We start from the raw sequence: 24,219 nt of genomic DNA on the forward strand, positions 1-24,219 counted from the left end.
CCAGACCCACTTCTGACTAATACACCTAACATTATGGGCAATTTAACATAGCCAATTCACCTGACCTGCACATCTTTGGTTTAAAAGGAGGACAGGGTGAAGCAGGGACCCCTGATCATTCTCCCATTCACTGGTTGCCCCGTGAGAGACAGATGCGCATTTGCCTTACAGCAGCATGAGCGGGCTCAGCTGTGGCTTGCAATGCCATATCCAGTCAAACAGGCTGCTCACTACCTCATCTGAGAGGTGGAGTCGAACAAAAGGGGAGAAGAATTCTGCAATTATTAAATAACAAAATAAAAAGTCATTCGTACCTTCCAGTAGTAAAAGCGTCTGTTTACGCAAAACTTGTACAAGCCGCTCATCAAACTCCATTTGAGACAGCATCGATATAAGCTGTTCTTCATTTCGACAAACCTTGTCCTGGGCATACAGTCCCTCTGGCATTAACCTTTGCTGTCCTAACCCTATTAGCGCCACCTCAAGTGCAAGGGCATAGTAGGACTCTCCCGTGTTGCTGCTGCCAGGAATTGGAAAGTGCTGATAGACTGGTTTCCTAATATCACTTATTGAATCTGAAAAATAACCAAAGCATCTGATCCATTTACAGGTCAAAGCACTTCAGAAACAAAAATCAGAAAGTATTTTTTTCAGATATGGGAAGCAACAGGGGAATAAATGTATCATACATATACAACATAGAAGAACGCATGCATTGATAACAATGATGATTAAGGAAAGAAAATCGATGGAATCCCCTGCACGGGTAGGATTTGTAGATTTGCATAGAACAACAAACACCACGTCTCACCTCTTTAGTCATCATTAACCAATGGCCCAGAGAATGATTCACTCCGAGAAAAACATTTCAAACTTTAACATTTATTAAATGTACAGCATTAGAAAGAGCATCAGAGAGATTGCTTTGGGCTTTCTCCAACTGGAAGTTTCTAGTGGAGAAGTGAACAGTATCATCATGTTGGCTCATCTGAGTTTTCAAACTGCAGAAGACAAAGCAACCCCACTCGCAAATCGGGACGTTCCTCACACCCACCACATTTCGTGTTAACCTCTCTTTAATTAACTGCTACTGCAAGTAGCTTTACTCTGGAAAACCCAAAGGTTAGGGGTGTGGAGCGAACGACGTCACAAAGCACAGCAAGTTACAGAAGAGACAGAAACCATATTAAAGAAAAACAATAAACACAGTGCCTGAACCATGTCTGTTATAAAGAAGAAAGATTAAACTAGGCAAAAGAAATAGGTCACTATGACAGTCCTTTTCAGCGAATGCAATTATAACAAAGAGTGTAACCAGGATTTGATTACACTGGATCATTTGCAAAGACATCATGCTTGTGGAATCTGGTGTATGCATTATAGTTGGAACCACAGAGTCCTACAGCATGAAGACAGGCCCTTCGGCCCAAACTGGTCCATGCTGACCAAAATGGGGTAAAAACAATGACTGCAGATGCTGGAAACCAGATTCTGGATTAGTGGTGCTGGAAGAGCACAGCAGTTCAGGCAGTATCCGAGCAGTTACCAAAATGCCCATCCACACTATCCCCATTTCCCTGCACTTGGCCCATACCCATCCATGTATTTGTCCAAATGTATTTTAAATGTTATCAATGTACCTGCCTCAACCACTTCCACCGGCAGCTCATTCCATATGCATACCACCTTCTGCGTTAAAAAAAAACCGTCCTTCAAGGTTCCCTTCAATTGTTTCCCCTCTAACCTTAAACTGATGCCCTCTGGTCCTCGATTCCCCAACCCTGGTAAGAAGACGGAGTGCATTCACCCTATCCATGCCTCTCAGGATCTTAGACACTTCTATAAGATCACATGACTCCACTCAGCAGTTACCACTCGAGATGCTCAGCAGGTTCACTCTGAAGTAAATGTTTTTTTTTTTCAAACTTGTCCTACATTCTATTAATGCTCAGCAAGGACACCGGACAATATGAAGCAGCTTAATCAAATTAATTCATGTCATTGGACAGCTTGTATGACTTAAGAAAATTGGAATAAACGGAACTCAAAGCCTCTACTGTTTTGATTTGCAATGCACCAACCAGCTTTCAATTCCACAGCATTAACATGATGGGAGAATTGCAAAAGACCATTCATTTCCTGAGGCAACTGATATCCTCCTTCGCCTTCACTGGCTGCCAAAGCCATAGCCCGACTGACTGTAGCACCCCCACTGCATTGGCTGGGAGCAGGTCACAACAAACCACAGACACATCTTTAAAGCAGGATTTCCTAAGAAGCAACAATTGGAGTATTTACCAGTGAACAATACAGAGCTGTCGTCCTCCATTTTACAAGCTTCAAGCAAAGTCCTGCACAAACACCCGACAGGATCCAGGGGATGTCCAACCCAACCTTCCTGGTTTGAGATGGTGGTTGACCCTTTCTGCAACAGTTCTGAAAAAACAAAGCAAAGCCATTAAAACACATCCTGTTCCCTGCTGCGGAGCCATGGGACAGAGTCTCTGTTGCTCATTAAGCACATTATCAAATCTATTCACAGAACACAAACCCCATGGTGGGTTTTCAGAAAAAAAAACTATTTATGAAGCACCTTACTCCATCTTGAACATTCCAAAGTCTCACTTTGAAACCCAATCAATTTCTTCCCCCATCTTCTTTCAAAGAGAAATGAGAAAAGTCAATTACTTTACACAATCAACTGGCAACTGAGGAACAGAAAACGTTTCTACTGTGTAGGCTGGTGTTAGTTTAAACAAAAGTTGAAGATCTTAAATAAAATGGGAGAAAGTGAGGACTACAGATGCTGGAGATCAGAGCTTAAAAATGTGTTGCTGGAAAAGCGCAGCAGGTCAGGCAGCATCAAAAAAACAGGAGAATCGACGTTTCGGGCATAAGCCCTTCTTCCTGACCTGCTGCAATCTTAAATAAAAGTAAAACAAGTAGGACAAGACTTTTTTTTCAGCTCTCAACACCCCATGGGGAGCCCAGTCCAACCCTCCAGAGTAGCTTGCAGTCCCACTTACCTTTCTTTTGTTGCTTGTACATTTCCAACTGGCGTCTCTTCTGCAATCGCAGTGTATTGACAATTGCAATCGCCAAACGAAGAGCTTCCCGTGGGTACCCGTGAGATCTCAGTGCATCCACTCTGGCACATGCAGTTGGGACATGCTCTATATTTTAAAAAAAAGATACCGACTGCTGCAAATGTGTATCATTAGATATTGGGCCGCTGCAATTTACTTGCACTGAAACATAAGTAGAAAATCACCCAAGTGCACAAGGAAGATTGAAAGGAAGAAGCGCAAGATAAAGGAAGGGCTCTGGCCAGGAAAACCAGAGATACAGAACGCAATGGAAGTTTCTCAGTCACTTATTTCTGAATACTCAAAAGCTGGGAAACAATATTTCTCCTAACTAAACCACAGTTAGAACACAGAACTTAGAACACAGAACATTACAGCGCAGTCCAGGCCCTTCGGCCCTCGATGTTGCACTGACCTGTGGAACCAATCTGAAGCCCATCTAACCTACACCATTCCATTCTCGTCCATATGCCTATCCAATGACCATTTAAATGCCCTTAAGGTTGGCGAGTCTGCTACTGTTGCAGGCAGTGCGTTCCACACCCCTGCTACTCTCGGAGTAAAGAAACTCTCTCTAACATCTGTACTATATCTATCACCCCTCAATTTAAAGCTGTGTCCCCTCGTGTAGCCATCGCCATCCGAGGAAAAAAGTTCTCACTGCCCACCTGATCTAACTCTGATTATCTTATATATCTCAATTAAGTCACCTCTTAACATTCTTCTCTCTAACAAAAACACCCTCAAGTCCCTCAGCCTGTCCTTATACGATCTTCCCTCCATACCACGCAATGTCCTAGTAAACCTCCTCTGAACCCTTTCCAGAGCTTCCACATCGTTCCTATAATGTGGTGACCAGAACTGTACACATACCCCAAGAGCGTTGCACCAGAGTTTTGTACAGCTGCAACATGACCTCATGGCTTTGAAACCCAAACCCTCTACCAATGAACACTATATGCCTTCTTAACAACCCTATCAACCTGAGTGGCAACTTTCAGGGATCGATGTACATGGACACGGATCTCTCTGCTCATCTTTAATCCTGTTTCTCATTCCGAAGTGAATCACCTCACACTTTTCCACATTAAAGTCCATTTGCCACCCCTCAGCCCAGCTCTGCAGCTTATCTATGTCCCTCTGTAACCTGCAACATACTTCCGCACTCTCCACAACTCCACCAACCTTAGTGTCATGGAAACAAATGTTTTGCAAAAAAAAAACAAAAAAGTGATTGTATCTGATTGGTGCTGGATACTTCAGATCAGAATGGAAACCAGAAACCCTACTCCTCCACAAGCTGGCACATTTAAGCTAAACTTTGGACACACTAAGGCCTGGAGAGCCGCAGTAGCCAGGTACTCCCCTGGTGGCAGGTAATCTAACACCAAGCTGTGACACGACAAAAATACACAACTATTTGATCATTTGAATTTTGATACTAATCTGGTATTAAATTCAATTACTTATTTTGGTGAACCAGATGTTTCAAATCTTACGAGTTTTGCCTCAATCTGTTTGTGTATTGAATAACCAGCAGGTCAACTGCCTTATGCATTTCAGTAATTGATGATGTGACAGCAGAAACAACAAGTATTTGGGATTTGCGTGTAGCCACAGATGTCTTGTATTAGTCAAGGATCAGCTATTGATTCTGGTAAACATTTAGCATGGGATGGAGAGATGGGGAGTCATGTAGAATATTCACAAGACTCAAGTGCACCAATAAAATCAGATCAGCTACCCTGTCATGTACAGATGGTTGATGAAACACAAACCACCCAAACTTAGGAACACTCGTGCTCACAAACATGACCCCACACAGAGGTTTAATTTTAAAGGTCTGTCTTACGTACTGCTATTTTATATTGTCCTGCATTCTGACTCATGTACGAAACTACTTGCAATTGTGTCCCATTCACCACCCAGGCACTGCCTGCACAAGTTGCCAGCAGCACCAACATCACTATCCTTAATAATAAAATTTATTTTACGACCACAATCATCACCCTGGGAAAACTTCTCTCCTACACCAAAGCAAGCCTTGCTCTTGACATTTTTTAAGCAGCAAATTAATCCTTAATTGCCTCACCTCTGTGCCAAAATGAATGGGAGAATGAACGCTGGCTACGATCTAACTGCCTCCCATACAGCCTCAAATTTAACACACAATTCTCCCTATCTCATAACCTCCTTCACATATTTAATTCAAGCTTGTTGTGCATTCATTTCAAATAACTCTGCTAGTGACGGCTTTAACTTCAGCTGCCCCCGACCTCTGGAATTCCTTCCTTTAAGTGATATTTTAAAGCTTTCATACGTCCCCCAAGCTTTTGAAAGGAATACCGCCCGCCCACCAACTCCCCGCAACGTCTCATTGTGGCTTGGTGCTTAATTTTGCTTCAAAGATGTGAAGATCAGGTGAATTGGTCATGCTAAATTGCCCATAGTGTTAGGCGCATTAGTCAGAGGGGAAATGGGCATGGGTGGGTTACTCTTCGGAGAACCGGTTTGGACTGGTTAGGCCGAAGGGCTGGTTTCCACACTATAGGGAATCTAATTTAATCTAAACATAAATGCAAGTAGCAGTCACTGTTCAACTCTCCAGTACAATTCTGACACTGCAAAGTCTCAAAGTGGCATTTGACAAGACTGTTCTGCTGCCCCGAGCAGTTAATGGGAATGCAATTCTGTGTCTTTATTTCGCGGCAACCTACAATCTACTCACCAAGCCAAAGGGGACGCCCCTGAGAGTCGAAGAGTGACCGGTCTCCATCTCGCCACTGGTTCGTGTAGCTGTCACTGCTGATAATTTTCCGGAGGTGACAGTCTTTCCAGTCGAGTCCACAGGCTTCTATTGCACGCACAAAAACAGTCCGCCGGGTGCCTGCTGGGGTTGAAAGACAGTCGTTTCACTGCTCTGCAACCTCTTTCAACCGCGTGATGCACAACAACACAATCACAACAAACACAGGACCTGAAGGTCAGCCATCCCAAATTTTGTCTACAAATTCAAACACTACCTTATCATAAAATCAGTAAATGGTTGCAGGAGGTTAAATCAACCCTCACCCCTACCCTCCGAGGCAGCCACTCACCCATTGACACTCACTCCCTTGCTGTTTGCCCATAGCCTTGCAATTTTTCCTTTTCAGATAGTTTTCCATTCTTTTGAGGCTTTAACTGACTTTGCTTCCATGCTATGCATGTTGCGAAAAATAATACTTTTTGTTAATTAGTACATCCCTCTGTTCTCGATCCTTATACCAATGGGGAAAGGTTTCTAAAACCCCTCATGATTTTGGGTACCCTCTATCAAATCTTCTCTCCTCTAAAAAAAAGGAGAGAAGTCCCAATTCCTTTAATCTTTCGACATAACTAAAGTTTGGGGCTGGTGGCATTCTCATGAATCTTCTCTGTACTCTCGCTGATGATTTTACAATGTTCCCAAGTATGGGGGCCAAAGTTGAACACAATGCTCCAGATGAGGCCAAGCCCGGACAGATTGAACACAAATCGTTTGCTTTCCTTGTCTGTTCACCAATATAGTAGTCCAGAATGTCGTGTTTAAAGAATAAAATTTCACTTTGCCTCTCTGAATCTACACCTATCCAACATCTCAGCAAATGCAATACTAAGCATTCAATCTACAATTAAACAAGCGAGCCATTTTGCCTAATTGGTCTATGCAGACATGTGTGCTCCATACACTTTCTCCCAACTTCTTATATCTCTCACTACCAGCATGTCTTACAAATCCTCCACCCCTTGTACACATGAACCATAATTTGTGTGCACCCCAAAACCTGGGAAAAGCAATGTCCAAAACAAGCTGTTCCTGCTTCTAACAAATATCCACTGAACTCTTGTGCTGGTGTAGACACTGATCTGACCCTTCGCAGTGTGGTTTACCAGACTGACGTCAAACAGAAGCTCTCAGGACACAACTCATACTTGTGCAGACAATTGTGCTTGCAAGCCCAGGGTGGGAGCTTGGGTGGGGCACAAGGGATATAGGAATGACACCCAGGCTGCGCCAGTCTGAGGACTGTACCTTCAAGAACAAAGGGGAGAAGGCTTTCAAATGGATCTAAGGTTTGGAGGACTCCAGTCATCATAGTTGCTGGGCAATGTGGGTGAAGGGCTGGGGAGGACAACTAATAGATTCCAGCTCTGCTCCAAGACTAAGCGGAGATGCTTTGTCTATTCTTCACCAATTCCTGCCCTCCAATCAGAACACGTTGCTGCTGAAGGGAATGCTTGGATATCAACATGCACCCTGCCACCCCCAAGCATGATTCATACAAGTGCAATTATTACTGATCCTGGCCCTTAATTAGTTTCTTCTTGCACTACGAAAAGCTGCTCTTGGTCCTTATTGCCGGTCCCTTTTAGACACAGCAGCTGCTGGAATTGAAAAGTTCCAGTTTGCTGTGGTCATGTGAGCAGAAATCTCGGGGAACCTCCACATGCCAGTTGTGCAGCTTTCAGGGAGATGGCCTGTACAGACTTGTCTTTGACAGTCTTTCCAGTGCCCCAGGTTGTCAGCAGAAGCACTGTCAACTCTCAAACTCGCCTTCATTTGAAGCAGTTCCACAATGTATCAATCAAGTTAGTTTCGACAGAGCAGAACTAACTGCATTTTTATTGTATTTAGCAATCTCAGCCATTGCATCAAATCACTTTGCAGTTTGAATCACGAATAAGAGCAAGTTGCAGCAAAGTTCAAACATTTTTTGAACTACGAATCATATTTAAACACAGAGACCACAGCTGACTGGAGAGAAAACTTTTTCGATGCAATGGATTTTGCAATGTAAAATGTAATGCCAATATACCCAGCCCCAAGAAACACAGGCGTCCAAACAAGCTTCCAAAGAAAACAAAAAAAGATTACGTGACCTCATTCTAAGCAGACTGAATACTTAACCGTTCAAAACGTAAAATCCAGAGTTAGAAAAAGGGTCATTTCTATCTATGTACACCACTCCTTACCGCTACCCCCTCCCCCCGATAAAAAGCGCCACTAAGTTCTTTCCCCGACTGCCTCAAAATCAGTCCCAGATCCAGTTGCCTTTGAAAGGGGTCAGCTGGCCCCAGATCAATCCTCTGGAAGCCTGTTCCCACAGCTGCAGTATTCTACAGGGAAATCAATCTTGAGAGGCTTATGAATTTGGCACTCATGTTCACCATCTCAGGGACAGGTTTTCTTTAGCTTAAATGCCATCGCTACCCTTCAGCTCATGTCGGGCAGCACAACCACCTCTCGACTCTTCAATAATTGAGGCTCTGTTCAGAAAACGTAACCAACTATAAAATCATCCTGGGTCACAACTGCAATCTCTTTATAATGCAGATGCATCTGGTCAGTCAAATACTGCAGGCCGTATTTGAGCAGCCCCACTACATGTTTGGCTTCAGGTGCTTTAACTTAGCATTTCAAAACATTACAAATGCACCGCAGTCTCCCATTAGCTTCACTCATAGCCAACAGTTGAAGAATAAACCATCAACTAGTGGAAACGAGACCAGTCCCTCTCAAATAAGTTTGGTATACAGTAAGAGTTTGGTATGTAAACTCAAGTTCCAATTTAGTGGGTTCCCGTTATGATGTCAATAAAAAGGTGCCAAGTGAGGAAAGGTTATTTGATTGCAGAGAAGCCAATAAGATGGAACCACCTTGAGTGACCACCCTGTAAAGCTTGCTTTGAGCACTTCACACAAATTCAATCTGCATTTTGTGTAAAATATGAAGATTGGAGGCCTGGGGTTGAAAGAAAGGGTGATTCCATTGAGGACAGTACTTTACCTCACCTTCAGTACTGATGTATCGTCTCCAATTAGCAAACAGATCAACAAATCAATCCAGAAAATAAAGGACATTCCAGGCTGTGATAAAGTGGGATGTGGCAGGAGACACTGCTCTTGTTCTTCATGGATAACCAAACCTCTCTTAGGAAAGATATGGGGTCATCCAGCTCAGGTGCAAGAGCACATTCCCACCACTTCCATTCAAATAAGTTGCTTAACAACAAGAATGATCAATGGGTGAGGACATGGAGAGATATTTATTGTCTGTCCACTGTAGCATGGCCATAACTTAAAGACCAGGAACACATCTTCACAATCCCTTCCACAACATCTGACAAGAAAAATGTTTGGGTAAGCACCATACAAAATGGAAAGGTGGTGGCAGCATTATCTTGAAAACATTTGTCATTCATAATACTGAAACACTACTCTTTCCACTTCACATGGTTACAAGATCTATACAAGCATGGACAGGATAGGAAACTGTGACAAGTATATTTGCTGCTGCAGTTATGCTGTTTTTGGAAAGTTCCAACAGAACAACAAGCTAAATACCTTGGTTTCGATTTGAGTTGTGTTGTATACCAGTAATACTAGGGGTTTCGTTGATGTGGTTGCCATAGTTACCATCTTCTTGCGGGCAGACATCCATGTTGTTCCACTTCCTGAGTAGCTCAAGCCAGCCAGCTTTCTCCTCCTGCTTACAGTGAGGGTTCAGTACCACACACACCCAGAGAGCACCTGAGGGAAAGGGAGAAACTGGTGATTAAAGGAAATTGTGACCAAAAATAAATCCAAGCCGCTTCAGTGTTTTTGTATAAACAATGGGGTGGGTACAGCATACATGCCTGGGGGGTGAAGAGGTCTGTGGCCTCTTTTTTAAAAAAAAACTTAGCCGGCTGGTGTCCTCAGCTGTTTGCGACATCAAAGAGAAATTCAGAGCAACAACTGGGCTGGAAATTAGTAACCACAAATACACTTTCACATGACATGCACTTTGAAAGGGTAACGACAAAAGTCAGGTCTTAGACACGTCAAGAGTTTTGTACTCATGAGGCGGCATATTGTGCAACTAGCACTTGCTGCATGACTGGTACATGGCGTCAAAGTTATCTTCCTAACATCACTTGTCCGAAACACTCATTTCATCGGATTCTGCAGAGACACGGGAGAAGTGGCAATTTGAGAAAACTGCAGCCAGATATTTGAATTATGTTACAGTAATAATCTGACTCACTAACATTTACTTTCCAGTAATATTTGGAAACTAAATTAGTTTTAAAAACTGAGCACGCTGTACCAGTGTTAATTTTAAGTTGGGTTTCTGTATTAACTCAGATCGTTGGTATGAAATCAAAGTTAGTTTTGATCTTTATCTCCCAGTTTTGATCAAAGGCCATCACTGGGAAACTTCAACTTTGCTTCACTCTCTTTGTATACGTGACTTGTTAAGTAGTTCCAGCATTTGAGGTTTGCGTTTCCAGTATTTACACTCTCCTTCTGCATTGCTGCTTAAACTCCCCTTCCCAATAACACCTCAAAACGCTTCCAAAAGGGAAATTATCGGGTCAATTCATGGACACCACTTGCACAATGTTATTTGCATGGGAAACCATTCATTGCTCGGGGGCACAAAATGTCAATCATCCCATCATTCAACTTCAACTCAGACCAGGGCTAAACAAGGTGCTCAATTCCCTCATCAATTCCAGCACAAGATGCCTGAATGCGAAGCTACATCCCCCACCACAAGGTGCTTTCATGCAGTCTGCATTAAACACCAGAACGGACAGAACTTATGAATGCATGAACAGTGATTTCATAACCTGAACCATCCTCAGAATTGATTTAAACTAAGTTCAGATGTGGTTACATAAAGCCCACTGAACCTTACTCTTTATCTTACAGACAAGGCCATTTGTAAAACAAAGTTGCGCCGCCGAAGTATATTGCTGACCTTTCTGAACACAATCTCGGTTCCGAATTTCCAGCGAATCAGTTCACAGGCAAACTGCCTCGTTTAAAATTTAAATACAGCTTGGCAGTAAATGGCCAGTCATCATCAACTGGCGCATTTTCCAAAGCAACATTACCAAAGAAAAAGTCAAACAGCACTCTCTACTCATACGTTAAATGTCATTTTCCCTTTAAACTGGTAATCCCATGAATCTTCCCAAAAGCTTCAACAAATGCCTTTTCCTGGAAGGATGCTTCAAAGTGTGCCACCAACACATTCATACACAAAAAATTTACCACCACAGGAGATTTTGTGAGAATGTGTCACATACTTTAAGTTTGGTTGGTGCATCTATCACAGAAAGGATTACTTTGACTTCTCCTATATCCAATGGCCTAATCACTGTAAAGACAGGCGATGGCCGTTTAACTTGAGCAAAGCAGAACAGAGGAGAAAGAATTTCTCAGCAAGTATGCGAAGCACATCATGTGCCAGGTCAAAAAGGAATTCAAACTGGCTGCAGTTTCAAAACAATTCTTTCACTAACAAAAATGTATGTTCCAGAGCGGAGAAATTAAACACTAGACAGGCAGTTAGAAAGTCCTTTTTCCCAATTGCCTGCATTCTTAGGGCAGAGTTGGCAAGCAGAAGCCAGACATTTTGATGTGGAGCAAGAGGAGCCATGGGCATTTAAGGTACGACAGTACAGATGCATCCCCTAATGACTACTGTCTACTTTGACCCACTTCCCTGATACAATGCAAGTGCCAGCAGACATTTGAAAAAGAAACAGGTGCAAGTCAATGGGTAAATAAATCCTCTCGACAACAAGCGAAACGAAGTGATCCAAAAGGTTTAATGGATTTTTGCACTACGAATCTAAAAATACAGCCGGAGAGCTTTATGCAAAGTGTCTACTGATTTTTAGATCACCTCTCCCACACCACTACGCCCTTGGCACTTCTCCGATGCCATTTTCAAAGTGGCTGTCTGCTTGAGCACAACAAGGTGGTGAGTCAAACTGGATCAAATTTGCAATCAATTTCTTCGCACCCACATCTCCGACAAAGAATCATTAAACTGACCACTGGTAGTGGGAACGTGAGCTAAATGTTTCCCACTCCCTCCAAACTCTGGAGTAATTACAGTACAGGCTCCTGCTCGCACAGGCTCACTCCAGCCCCTTGAGATGCAATGACCTATAAGAATTTGGGATTCAATGCTTTCAACTAATTTGAGCCATTTGAGGGCAAAAACTGTGTGTTCACCTCAAGTCTGCTTTGTGTCAAGTCTTCATCACTGCAACCAAAAATACATAGTGGTCAAATCAGCCAAGCGATAGTACAAGTTCAAGTAAATTAAACCGCCAACAGAACTATATTTTCCCAGGATTTCAAGTACTCCACTTTTCAATAACCGATAACAAAAGCTCAAAAGATAGAAGGTAACACGGAGAGATAGAAGACGACAGGCTGGTGAACAGGCAGCTGAGAATAAGAATGAGGAGGAATCATTTTTCAAGCTGGTGGTATATCGTGAGTGTGCATCACATGGGGCAGTGCTGTGGCCTCAACTCCTCAAATTATTACTTGAAGGGACTGAAGGCATGGCAGTTAAGTAAGTTGTGATGACAGCATTAGGAGCTTAAAAAGAAATTGATAAAGCAAGTGGGCAAAGATCAGGCAAATAGAAAAGGCAAGTCTAAAATAAAGCACTCTGGCAAAAAAAATTAAAAAATCTAAATTGTGAAAGTTGCAGAGCTCAAATGCAGGGACATCTAGGCGACAGTGCAGGAAACCAGATGATTAGTGTGCAGGAACAGCAAATAATCATGAAATCTAATGGAATGTTCTGTTTCATTGAGGGAGGAATGGAATGAACGAAAGAACAAAGAACAAAGAACAAAGAAAATTTACAGCCCAGGAACAGGCCCTTTGGCCCTCCAAACCTGAGCTGATCCAAATCCACTGTCTAAACCTGTCGCCCAAATCCTAAGTATCCATATCCCTCTGTTCCCCAGACACATCTTAAATGAATCTACTGTGCTTGCCTCTACTACCTCTGCTGGCAATGAGTTCCAGGCACCTACCACCCTCTGTGTGTGAAGTACTTGCCGCGTGTATCCCCCGTAAACTTTTCAGCTCTCACCTTGAAAGCGTGACCTCTTGTTATTGAAACCTTCACCCTGGGAAAAGGCTTACCTCTACCTACCCTGTGTATACCCTTCATGATTTTGTCGACTTTGATCAGGTCCTCCCTCTATCTCCTTTTTTCTAATGAAAACAAACCTAACCTACTCAAACTCTCTCTTCAGAGCTAGCAACTTCCATACCAGGCAACATCCTCGTAAACCTTCTCTGCACCCTCTCCAAAGCGCACACATCCTTTTGGTAATGCGGTGACCAGAACTGTGTACACCAGTCGAACCAACATCGTGTACAATTTTAACATTACCTGCCAACTCTTATACTCAATGCTTATACTTAATGCAACAGTAGGGAGGTTATGTTTCAGTTATACAGGGCATTGGAGAGATCACATCTGGGATAGTGTACAGTATTTATCACCATACTTACAAAAGGATGTTCAATTCAGTGGAAACAGTTCAGAGAAGGCTTACTAGACTAACACCTGGAATGAGCAGATTGTTTTATGGAAGAATGACTAGACAGGCTAGGTCTGTATCCTTGGAGTTAATCACAGTCAGAGTCAATTTAATTGAAAACAGAAAAGATCCTGAGGGGACTTGACCTGAAAGTTGGAGAATGGCTATTCATAGAATAGAATAGCATTGCGACAGTGTGGAAGCAGGCCATTCGGCTCATCAGGTACACACTGCCTCCTGAATAGCATCCCACCCAAACCTAGTATCCCAGCACTCATGTATTTCCCAGGGCTAACCCACCGAACCAACATGTCTAGGGACAAATTAGCATGGTCAAACCACCTAACCTACACATCTTTGGTCTGTGGGAGGAAACCCATGCAGACATGGGGAGAATGTGCAAACTCCACACAGTCACCCGAGGCTAGAATTGAACCTGGGCCTCTGGCGCTGTGAAACAGCAGTGCTAACCACTGAGCCACTGTTCCTTCTTATCTAGAGGATCTAGAACTAGGGGTTGGTTTAAAACTTCTGTGTAGAGAAACACAGTCACCCAATTAAGATACAGATGAGAAAACATTTGAGCATGGAGTGCCTTTGGAATTCCATTCCCCAAAAGACAGTGGATGCAGAATCTTAATTTGGTTTTAAAAAAAGGCAGAGGTAGAGATTCTTGATCACAGAAGGGATGAAAGATTATTAGGGTATGCTGGAATGTAAGGTGGAAGTTAAAGTCAATCAGCCATAAACTTACTGAAAAGTGCAAGAGACTTAAAAGGGGAAAGTGACCTTCTCTTGTTCCTGGTTTGTACATTAATAATCTCAGTCATGTTGTATCAACAGCGAATCAGTCCACACACCAGTGTGTGCAGAGCTCAGATGTATACCAGAGAGGAACTAGTTTATTTCACACGTTACTTGACAGCTCAAAAAGGTATGATTGGTCTGATCCCCTCGCAGCTTTGATTAGAAATATAGAAAAAAATGAAACAGTAGATCAACTCCGTTCATCAGGTGACCATCAAAATGACTGATGTTGCAGATTCAAAACTGGTTAGGCTAAAGGTTTCTTGGAAAGTTTAAGAGGATCTAATTTTGAGAGTAACCTGTTGAAACAGTGAGCTAGGCTTGCACACACACAGTTGGTCTTAACAGGGTAGAAACCAATAATCTGTAGCTTTCATATTATGCGGCTGGAAAGGTTCGCAAAATGAATAGCGTTCCCTACATCCGTTCACAACTCCAACCACGACAACTGACTTTATTGGAGGAGTTGACTCTACTGGCTGCCCACATGAAATGATAATCAAGCAACATCATTGGTAAAAATGGCATGCAGTATACATGATGTGGCACAAAATGTCACTCCATGAAAGTTGATCAAAATGACAAAGTTGCTCTGCTGGGAGTGGAAAATCTCACACTGGTACAACAAATGCTCTTTCAAGGGTTGGTACTTCGCCATGTTCTTGGTGCAATGCAGAGGGAGCTTAGTGTGTAAACAAAGCAGACCTACTCTGCTTGTGAATACTAAAAGAATATCAAAGAATGTTATTGCAAAAACAAATGAAGTATTTGGCCCAAAACTTCTGTACAAATGATCATCTCCAACCATTACTCATACCCTATACCCTTTAGTGCTGTTCAGAAATTAATCTCTGAAAAATAAAGATTCTGCCTCTGCAGTTAGTGACTCCACGATCTAGTCAATCGGAACTTTGTTCCGAACTTCCTACAACTATCAACATCTTCAGTGTGTGAGAGAGTCATCCCAGTATGTTCAATATTGATCCCCTACATTCGATAGCCTGCATGTTAAGGTGAAGAAAGCAGAGACTTCGGAAATAATGATTCTTTTCAAAATTCCCTACATGCTGAAAACCTTCATGCAGTTCTGAAATCCACAAAAATAACATTATTCAAGTGGGTTAGGGGTGCAGAAAGCAGGAAACTATAGGTCAGTTCATCTAACATCTGCGTCAAAGGGAAAATGCTATAATTCTTTGAGATGGTAATAACAAATTATTCAGAAACCATAAAATGAGGCAGTTTCAACATTGTTTCATAAAAGCAAAGTGTCTGACAAATAAATAGAGTTCTTTGAGGCGGTGTAAGCAGGGTAATGGGGAAACTTGAGGTTGTAGTGAAGTTGAATTTCCAAAAGGCATTCGATAAAGTCCTACATTAAAAAATAGTTTATTTCACAAGAGCTCACAGTGCTGCCCATGATATATTAGCATGGATGGAGAAACAGAGAGAAACAATCACTTGCAAGTTGGCAAACTAATTAGAAATGTTGCAGTGATCACAACTGGGGTCTCAACTATTTAGAATTTACATCATTTGAGACTTAAAACAGAGAACATTACAGTGCAGGCCCTTCAGCCCTCAATGTTGCGCCGTCCTGTGAAGCCCATCTAACCTACACGATTCCATTCCCATCCATATGCCTATCCAATGACCATTTAAGCACCCTTAAAGTTGGTGAGTCTACTACTGTTGTCAGCAGTGCATCCCACACCCCCACTACTCTGAGTAAAGAACCTACCTCTAACATCTGCCCTATATCTATGACCCTTCAATTTAAAGCTATATCCCCTCTTGCTAGCCATCATCATCCGAGGAAAAAGGCTCTCACTGTCCAAGCTATCTAACCCTCTGATTATCTTGTGTCTCAATTAAGTCACCTCGCAACCTTCTTCTCTCCAACGAAAACGAACGTGAAACGAAAACGAAAAGTGCGTTATGCTGAGTAAGAGGATTTGCTGATTAGTAAATGTGCTGCTGTGGTGTGTACAGTCAATCACCATTAAATGATGCAATTGAATATCCGGTGTTTGGACAAGAATTTCATAGAGTGGCATCTGTATGAAGCACCATGAAATAGGAGCAGGAGAAGACCCAGTGAACCTGTTCTGCTGTACCTTAAAGGTCATGGTGCATCAAGTCACTCAGCCTTTCCTCATAAGACCTTCCCTCCGTATCAGGCAACATCCTAGTAAATCTCCTCTGAACCCTTCCACATCCTTCCTATAATGTGGTGATCAGAACTGTATGCAGTACTCCAAATGCAGCTGCACCTGAGTTTTGTACAGCTGCAGCATGACCTCATGGCTCTGAAACTCAATCCCTCTACCAATAAAAGCTAACACACCGTACACTTTCTTAACCACCCCATAAATCTGGGTGGCAACAGTCAGGGATCTATGCACATGGACACCAAGTACTGCTCATCTACACTACCCAGAATCTTAGCATTAGCCCAGCATTCTGTATTCCTGTTACTCCTTCCAAAGTGAATCACCTCACTTTTCTGCGTTCAACTCCATTTGCCATCTCTCGGCCCAGCCCTGCATCTTATTTATGTACCACTGAAACCTACAACATCCTTCAGCACTATCCACAACTCTACCGACCTTAGCGTCATCCATAAATTTACTAACCCATCCTTCGATGCCCTCATCCAGGTCATTTATAAAAGTAACAAACAACAGTGAACCCAAAACAGATCCTTGCGGTACCCCAATATAACTGAACTCCATGATAAATATTTCCCATCAGCCACCACCCTGTCTTCTTTCAGCTAGCCAATTTATGATCCAAACCACTAAATCACCCGTAGTCCCATGCCTCCACATTTTTTGTAATAGCCTACCACAGGGAACCTTTTCAAACGTCTTATTGAAATCCATATACACCACATCAACTGCTTTACCCTCATCCACCCTGTTTGGTCACCTTCAATGAAGGAATAATGTAACATTGTCAAATTTGATTATATCATGAGAAGGACACAAACAGTCTGAAAAAGGATATAGATAGGTTAAGAGAGTGGGAAAAACAAATCGCAGATTGAGCGTGAAAATGTGAGGTTGTCAACTCTGGCAGTTGAAGAACAGAAAAGAACATTATTTAACTGAAATGACACTGCAGAAAGCTGCACTTGGTGAATCTGGGTGCCTATATACATGTGCCACAAAAATTGAGGATGCGGGTAGAGAATTAATTAGGAAGGAAGTAATGTTTTGGTCTTTATTGGAAGGGGAATGAAATATTGAAGAGATCCTCCACAGCCATGCAGGACACAGATGGAACTGCACATAGAGTACTGTAAATAATTTTCATCTTTCTTAAGGAGAGATACATTCTGCATTGGAAGCAGTTCAGAGAAGGTTCGCATGGTTGGTACTAGGGATGAAGGAGTTACCATGTGAGGAAAGGTGGAGCTATATTAATTGGAGTTAAGAAGAATAAAAGGTGATCTGTTGAAATCCAAGATTGGGGGGGGGGGGGTGCACTGACAGATTAGATACTGGGAAGAGGCTTCGTCTCATGGGGGAATCTAGAACAAGCAGGCATGCTTTCAAATTAATGCATCTCCCACATAAGACTCGGAGGAGAAATTTGATTTCATAGAGTTGCTTTGTTTCTGAATGCTCCATCCAAGAGAGCAGTGGAAGCTTAATCAGTGAATGCATTCAAGGCTGGCATTAGATTTTTTTTGATCAAAGGAGTATGGGACACAGGCAGGAGAAAGTGTTAAAACCACAATCAGATGCACCATGACCTTAAGGTACAGCAGAACAGGTTCACTGGGTCTTCTCCTGCTCCTATTTCATGGTGCTTCATACAGAGGCCACTCTATGAAATTCTTGTCCAAACACCGGATATTCAATTGCATCATTTAATGATGATTGACTGTACACACCACAGCAGCACATTTACTAATCGGCAAATCCTCTTATTCAGCATAATGCACTTTTCGTTTTCGTTTCAGGTTCAGGTTCTGATGAATGCAAGACAAAAAGCTTCAACAAACGGTCTTTGCTTTCACAGCAGTACTCAAAGTCTGTGCTAACAAACAAATAACTGGGGCATTGTTACAAGTGTCTTCCAATGGAAAATATTAACTATTCAGGTCAACATTAAAAAAAGCCATGCTTCTTTTAGAGAAGCATGGAATTCTGGGCTGTACAATACGAAGACACTAATAATCATTCACTGACCATGAAGCAAAAATGTATAGTGCGCTACTTTTCCTTTAAATTATAGATTATATCAGACACTAGCCAATAAATAAAAATTCCACAGATTTAAAAATTTTTTATTCATTCATGGACTGTGGGCATGACCAGCATTTATTAATAACCCTCAAAGAAATGATGAGCGACCTTCTTGAACCGCTGCAACTTTTGGGGTGTCGGTACACCTCCAGTGCTGTTAGGCAGGGAACTAGAGTTTTTGGATCCATCAGTGCAGGAACAGCAGTGTAGCTCCAAGTCTAGATCTGGTGGAGCTTGAAGGGGTACTTGCAAGGTGGTGTGCCCATGCATCTGTTGCCCTTTGTCCTTCGAGGTGGAAGAGGTTGAGAATTTGAAAGATGCTATCAAAGGAACCTGACGAGCTGCGGCACTACATCCGAGAGGCACAAACATTTCCTTCTGATCATATGGAAAATGGATAGAAACGGTTGAGACAGATATGGGGCGAACACAGGCAAATGGGACCAATTCAGATAAGGAAAGCTGGGTGGCATGGACAGGTTGGTTCAGAGGGCCTATTTCCATGCTGTATACCTTGATGACTCTAAAAGGAATCAACTGGGAGCATAAAGATGACATGGCGCAAATCAGTCCCATGAAAAGCCAATCTGAAACACTGATGGAGACTTACTGAAGTGGCTTACGTTTGGGAAGGGGAGAGGTCTCAAATGGCAAACATGCAACTTTGCATTTCCACACCTGCTGTGCCAATCCATTCTCACCCAATTCACGTAACCTAATGCAGCATAGCCCATGAGGGAGACCAAATCTTGGAGGCCTCCAGCCTGATTAACCATTAAACTGGCAAATCTGCTCCAGACAGATGCTGCTAACCTTTGCTCTGTGTTAGTCAAAGCCACAAGGCAGAGGCAGAGACCACATCCCCCATTCACCACCAGCCACGTGAGCTTGCCCATATACAAATTCTCACCAGAACTCAGTCTCTGTCTACAGATGCTGTCAGACCTGCTTGAGCAGTCCCAAACTTTGCCGGTTTCATTCGCAAGTTGATGCATGTTCGTCCTACACACTGAGCAGGATGAGCCAAAAAGGAAGATGAAAAAAAACTTTCCTGAATGAAGGCTGCAATTTTAAAAACCGCACAAACATTACACCCAAATTCCAGCTAAGCTCAGTCAACCCAAAAATAGAAGCATTCTCAGGTACGGACATCAATAATAAAGTGAACCAGAGTCAAAAATGAACAAAGTGAGGCTATAGGGGCCAACTCAAGTTACTGAGTAAAATGAGCTGACTAACAAAGCAGGTTTAACGTGAGGCATAAACAGCAGCCATTACCTAACTCATCCCACAGCTCCCGACATTTATCAGTCATTCCTGTCCCCTGTTGTCTCCAGAGAGAGAGCCGTGGGTCTTCCATAAACTGTTCCGTCATTAGAGTCAGCATACGAGCCCCATTGGAGTCCCACATCCTGAGCATCTCCCGCACCTGTCATGCAAGGAAAGAAATTGCTGAGACTGTATAAATTTAAGAGCTAGGCTACAAAAATGTATTCCACCATAACCCCAATAATAAGCAGAGACTATTAACCAATTGCCATTAAAATAATACATCGCCATGGGGTGAATTAGACATGCACTCGGCACCTCAAGCTTACTAGTGTTGGAGCTGGGAAAAGGGTCCCAGTTTGCTTCTCCAGTTGGTTAAATTAGCCAATCTCATCAGCAGAGTGGGGGCGTTACAATTAGCCTCAGCAGTGAAGGGTTAAAAGTCTCTCTGGATGGAGGTTGGGGGTGGTATCCTCCTTCCAGCAATTCCTAACTGTTTTTGGATAATTCGCAAGGATTGCGTCAGGCTGACAGCCTGTCATTCACTATCTATTGTCAGTGATACTAAAAAAGTCTCAAAGTGGCCAGAGACCAAAGGCGATCTGTGTATGTGGAACTGTACCAGAGAATGTTTTTTCCTTTTGTTCTCAAAATTGCTTGGAGTGGACGCGGTGATATCAGTGGAAGTGTAATAAGTCAGACATCTACTTACAGCCAATTGTATTCAAAATGCAACTCCAAAGCTTGCCTTTCAATTCTCCAGCTCTCAACAATTTCTCATACCTCACTACTTCCACTCTTGAAATATGGTCTGGAGGGAAACTACTCAACTGAAGCTAAAAAGGTCAAGGAAAGCAAATGACCAAGTGCATACCAAGGTCTCCAGACTTAGATAAGTGATGTCTGTCAAAAAAAAACTCAAGTGACAGTCCAGCAAGAAACAGATTTATTTTGACAAAGATATTGCTTTCAGAAACGCTGAAGAATGACAGAGATATTACAGAAAGCAGAGGCCTCAATCACCCACAATCGTGGGATTTTAATTGGTTGAACTCACTATGGGTGCTCACCTTGGCAAACATGGAGTGCAGCTGCTTACTAGCTCCGTAGTATCCACTGATTGACAGCAGCACTTTCACTTGCTCCTGTACCTGCTCTTCATCCAGATGCCAGCAGTTCTCAGCATCAATACTTGCACCTGCTGTAGGGTCAGGAGCACCTGCAATGCAATGTGGAAAGCATTTTCAAACTAAGCAAGGTACAGCCTGGCTTTTGTAAAACAATTACACACAGGGAGTAGCATCCTACTAAATGCAAAAGCACAGGAGACAGGTGAGATACTCAGGTGTACAACATGGAAACAGGCCCTTCAGTCCAACTTGTCCATGACGACTAGATATCCTAAACTTATCTAGTCCCATTTGGCCTATATAACGCTAAACTCTTCTTATTCATCTGCTCATCCAGTTGTTTTTTAATTGTTTAATTGCAGCAGCCTCCACCACTTCCTCCATACCTGCACCACCTTCTGTAATAAAAGTTGCCCGTTAGGTCCCTTTTAATCCTTTCTCCCCTCCCCTTAAATCTATGCCCTCCAGCTTTGGACCCCTCTATCTGTGGGAAAAAAGACCTTTGCTAATCACTATCCAAACTCCTCGTGATTTTATAAACCACTATAAGGTCACCCCTCAGCTTCCGATGCTCCAGGGAAAACAGCCTCTCCCTACAGCTCAAACCCTCCAACCCTGGCAACATCCATTTAAATCCTTTCTGAACCCTTTCAAGTTTCACAAAATCTTTCCAAAGACACGGAGACCAGAACTGAACACAGTATTCCAAAAGTGGCCTAATCAATGTCCTGATACAGCCGCAACATGGCCTCACAATGGCTGAAGCTGGACTATTCTAATAGGCAACTACGTTTTCAGACCAAACTGGCTTGTAACCTGGTGTCATTATGGACTTGGCATAAATTAAAGCACAATTGCAAATTTGCTTATCCAAGTTACATACAGTAAAAAAAACATGAAAACATTCAAAGTTTAAACAAACAAATATTGAGAACTCTGCCTTGTGCCTGCGTCCAGTTTTTAGGCAGACTCTCCTCAGAGTCTCAATGAGTTGAACGATATTTTATAGCGAAATTTAAAATAAAAGGGTTGTGTTCAGTTCATTTTCAAAGAATACACCCACCAATTCTTTTAGAAAAAAAAAGTCATTGCCCCATCAACAGAAATCAGCAGAGCGGGGACACCGTACAAGGTCATAGCAATTAGATCGGAAAGGGATCTGAACTGTTCACCAGCATCAGGGAGGCAGTGGCCAGAAAACTTACTGAATCAGCCACATATACGGTGTCTGCAAGAGGGATTCTGCAGTGAGTTGCAGAAATATTTAAGCAGCTTGGCCAGGACAAAAGCAGCCCACACTACATCTTTAATATGCACTCCCTCTATTAGCTGCACATGAGTAGTTTTATACTATAAACATGCAGCAGTGCGAGAAACACCAAAGATTCTGTCTGTGCTAACCAGCTAGAAGAGAGAGGACAGCAGCCTCCAGGGAACACCACCACACCAAAAGTTCCAAGTCATACAATGTTTAACTTGGAAATGTAATTCCTGTTCCTTTTTCGTTACTAGGTCAAAATCTTGTTACTCCCAACCTAACTGCAATGTGGAACTATACAGATGCAAGGAATGCAGCCACTGAGGAATATCAGCAGGTTTTAAGGAGGACCACCTCTCCAGACAAACATATAACAAACGTACAAGCATTCTGCTAACACTCGTGGTATACCGAGGAATGGTCACATGGGGAAGACATGATACAGCACTACCCACAACTGAGAACAAACAATCTTTGCCTCAGGTGGAAATAATGTCAGACATCACATTACTTTAACAAGTAGGCTGTTTGCTATAGCTCTGCTCAAATCAGAATCAAAACAGATGGCAGAAAGCAACCAATGTGCGAAGAAACATTGCCAAGACATTTTACGTGGTATAAAAGGGAATCATAGATCTTACTCCCCAGCACTCCCTGTTGCAAACACTGATACTCTATCCACCCTGCGCACTCTCACCATCTGCTGCATCATGGATTCAGAGAAACATTTCAACACTTTGAACACCCATCGGGGCAAAAGCAATAGCAGAATGGACCCACAACAAAAATATAATTTGTTAGGCACATCCCAATCACAATGTCCTTTCCAACTGCAGAGCTGGAAATCAGCCACTTCGTTCAAATGGGTAAAAAAAAGAGTGTGCCACCAGTGCATTGTAACATTAAGATCCCTTGATAGGAGGATGCACTGAACTGCTTTGATCTCGCAAGGCAGTACTGGAAAGGTCTCCTGAACAGACTTAACAATGCCCATCCCTTCAGCAGGCTAACTCATCGGCATGACTTGTCATTGCCCAGAACCTGCCCCAAGGGCAATTCAGCCATTCTGAACAGTACATTCTGATCATTATATAATAACCAGCTTTGCCAAGAGAAAAAGAATGCTCATATAATCTCAATTTTTTAATACAATCAGGTTGAATGCGTTGCACGCAAATTTGATGAGCAGTTTTAAACATACTCTCGCTGTGTACAGATTAGCCCTGCTACAGATTCACTTCTATTTGTAATAAACATATGACTTAGCCCACCTTCAGAACTGGGAACAAATAGCTATTGGAGTGCGATCCTGATCAGAAGTAGTTTAGATAGTGCCGACCAATTTGTCATCTTAAATATGAAAAGCCAGATACAATAAAACCTCAGAAATCAGCCCTAACCATTTGCAATCATTCTATGAGACATTAAAAACTGAATACTTATAAAAGGTGATGTTACAATTCCCATGACAGTACTCAAAAGGAGAAAGCAGGTTTGCCCAGTGGCCTGGCCAATTCCTCATTTAACCAATACCACGAAAAACAAACATTATTCATCCAACAGCCAAATGTTGCACTCCAAAGCAGTTGGCACATTTACCAATGATACTTCAAAAATAATTCAACATGTGAAATGCTTTGACAGTTTCCAACATTTTTGCAAGTCCAACTCTAAAGCTGGTATAATCATTGGCAAAAGTAACGTCAAAGTCAACATAGTCCCAGTGGAGCAGAGGGCTGCTCTCTCATTGAAAGAGATGACTGGTGGCGGTTTAACCTGAGGGTCACCACACCTCAAGTGAGGGAGAGATTGAGGAGGAATGTCCTTCGTGGTAACCTCAGTTGTTGCAGGACCTGCAACCAGTGCTGTTAAAACATCTGACCCCAGTATATCCGTGCTACTCATACCATAGAGAGAACATTATCATCAGCCCGAATCACAAACGCCCAGCCCCTCATTGCCAAATGCTCCTTACTCACTGGTCAGTTGAACCACATGACTTGTAAGCTATGTCACATCTGAATCAGAGATGATCTCCAG

The 24,219-nt window shown here is 42.6% G+C and overlaps 1 protein-coding gene across 1 annotated transcript in view; it reads right to left on the reverse strand.

Annotated features, from left to right (window-relative positions):
- LOC140468043 (zinc finger SWIM domain-containing protein 5-like) overlaps positions 1-24,219 on the reverse strand; it is a 110,805-nt gene that overhangs the window by 31,383 nt on the left and 55,203 nt on the right. Inside the window, exons 4-10 of the mRNA XM_072564216.1 lie at positions 20,862-21,010; positions 19,801-19,951; positions 9,453-9,638; positions 5,815-5,976; positions 3,027-3,173; positions 2,299-2,436; positions 315-575 (exon numbers count right to left, since the gene is read on the reverse strand). Of these exons, the coding sequence (XP_072420317.1) occupies positions 315-575; positions 2,299-2,436; positions 3,027-3,173; positions 5,815-5,976; positions 9,453-9,638; positions 19,801-19,951; positions 20,862-21,010 (1,194 nt within the window). The remainder of the gene's footprint in view (positions 1-314; positions 576-2,298; positions 2,437-3,026; positions 3,174-5,814; positions 5,977-9,452; positions 9,639-19,800; positions 19,952-20,861; positions 21,011-24,219) is intronic.

Source organism: Chiloscyllium punctatum, chromosome 46, assembly GCF_047496795.1.
Source record: "Chiloscyllium punctatum isolate Juve2018m chromosome 46, sChiPun1.3, whole genome shotgun sequence".
Taxonomy (NCBI): Eukaryota; Metazoa; Chordata; class Chondrichthyes; order Orectolobiformes; family Hemiscylliidae; genus Chiloscyllium; species Chiloscyllium punctatum.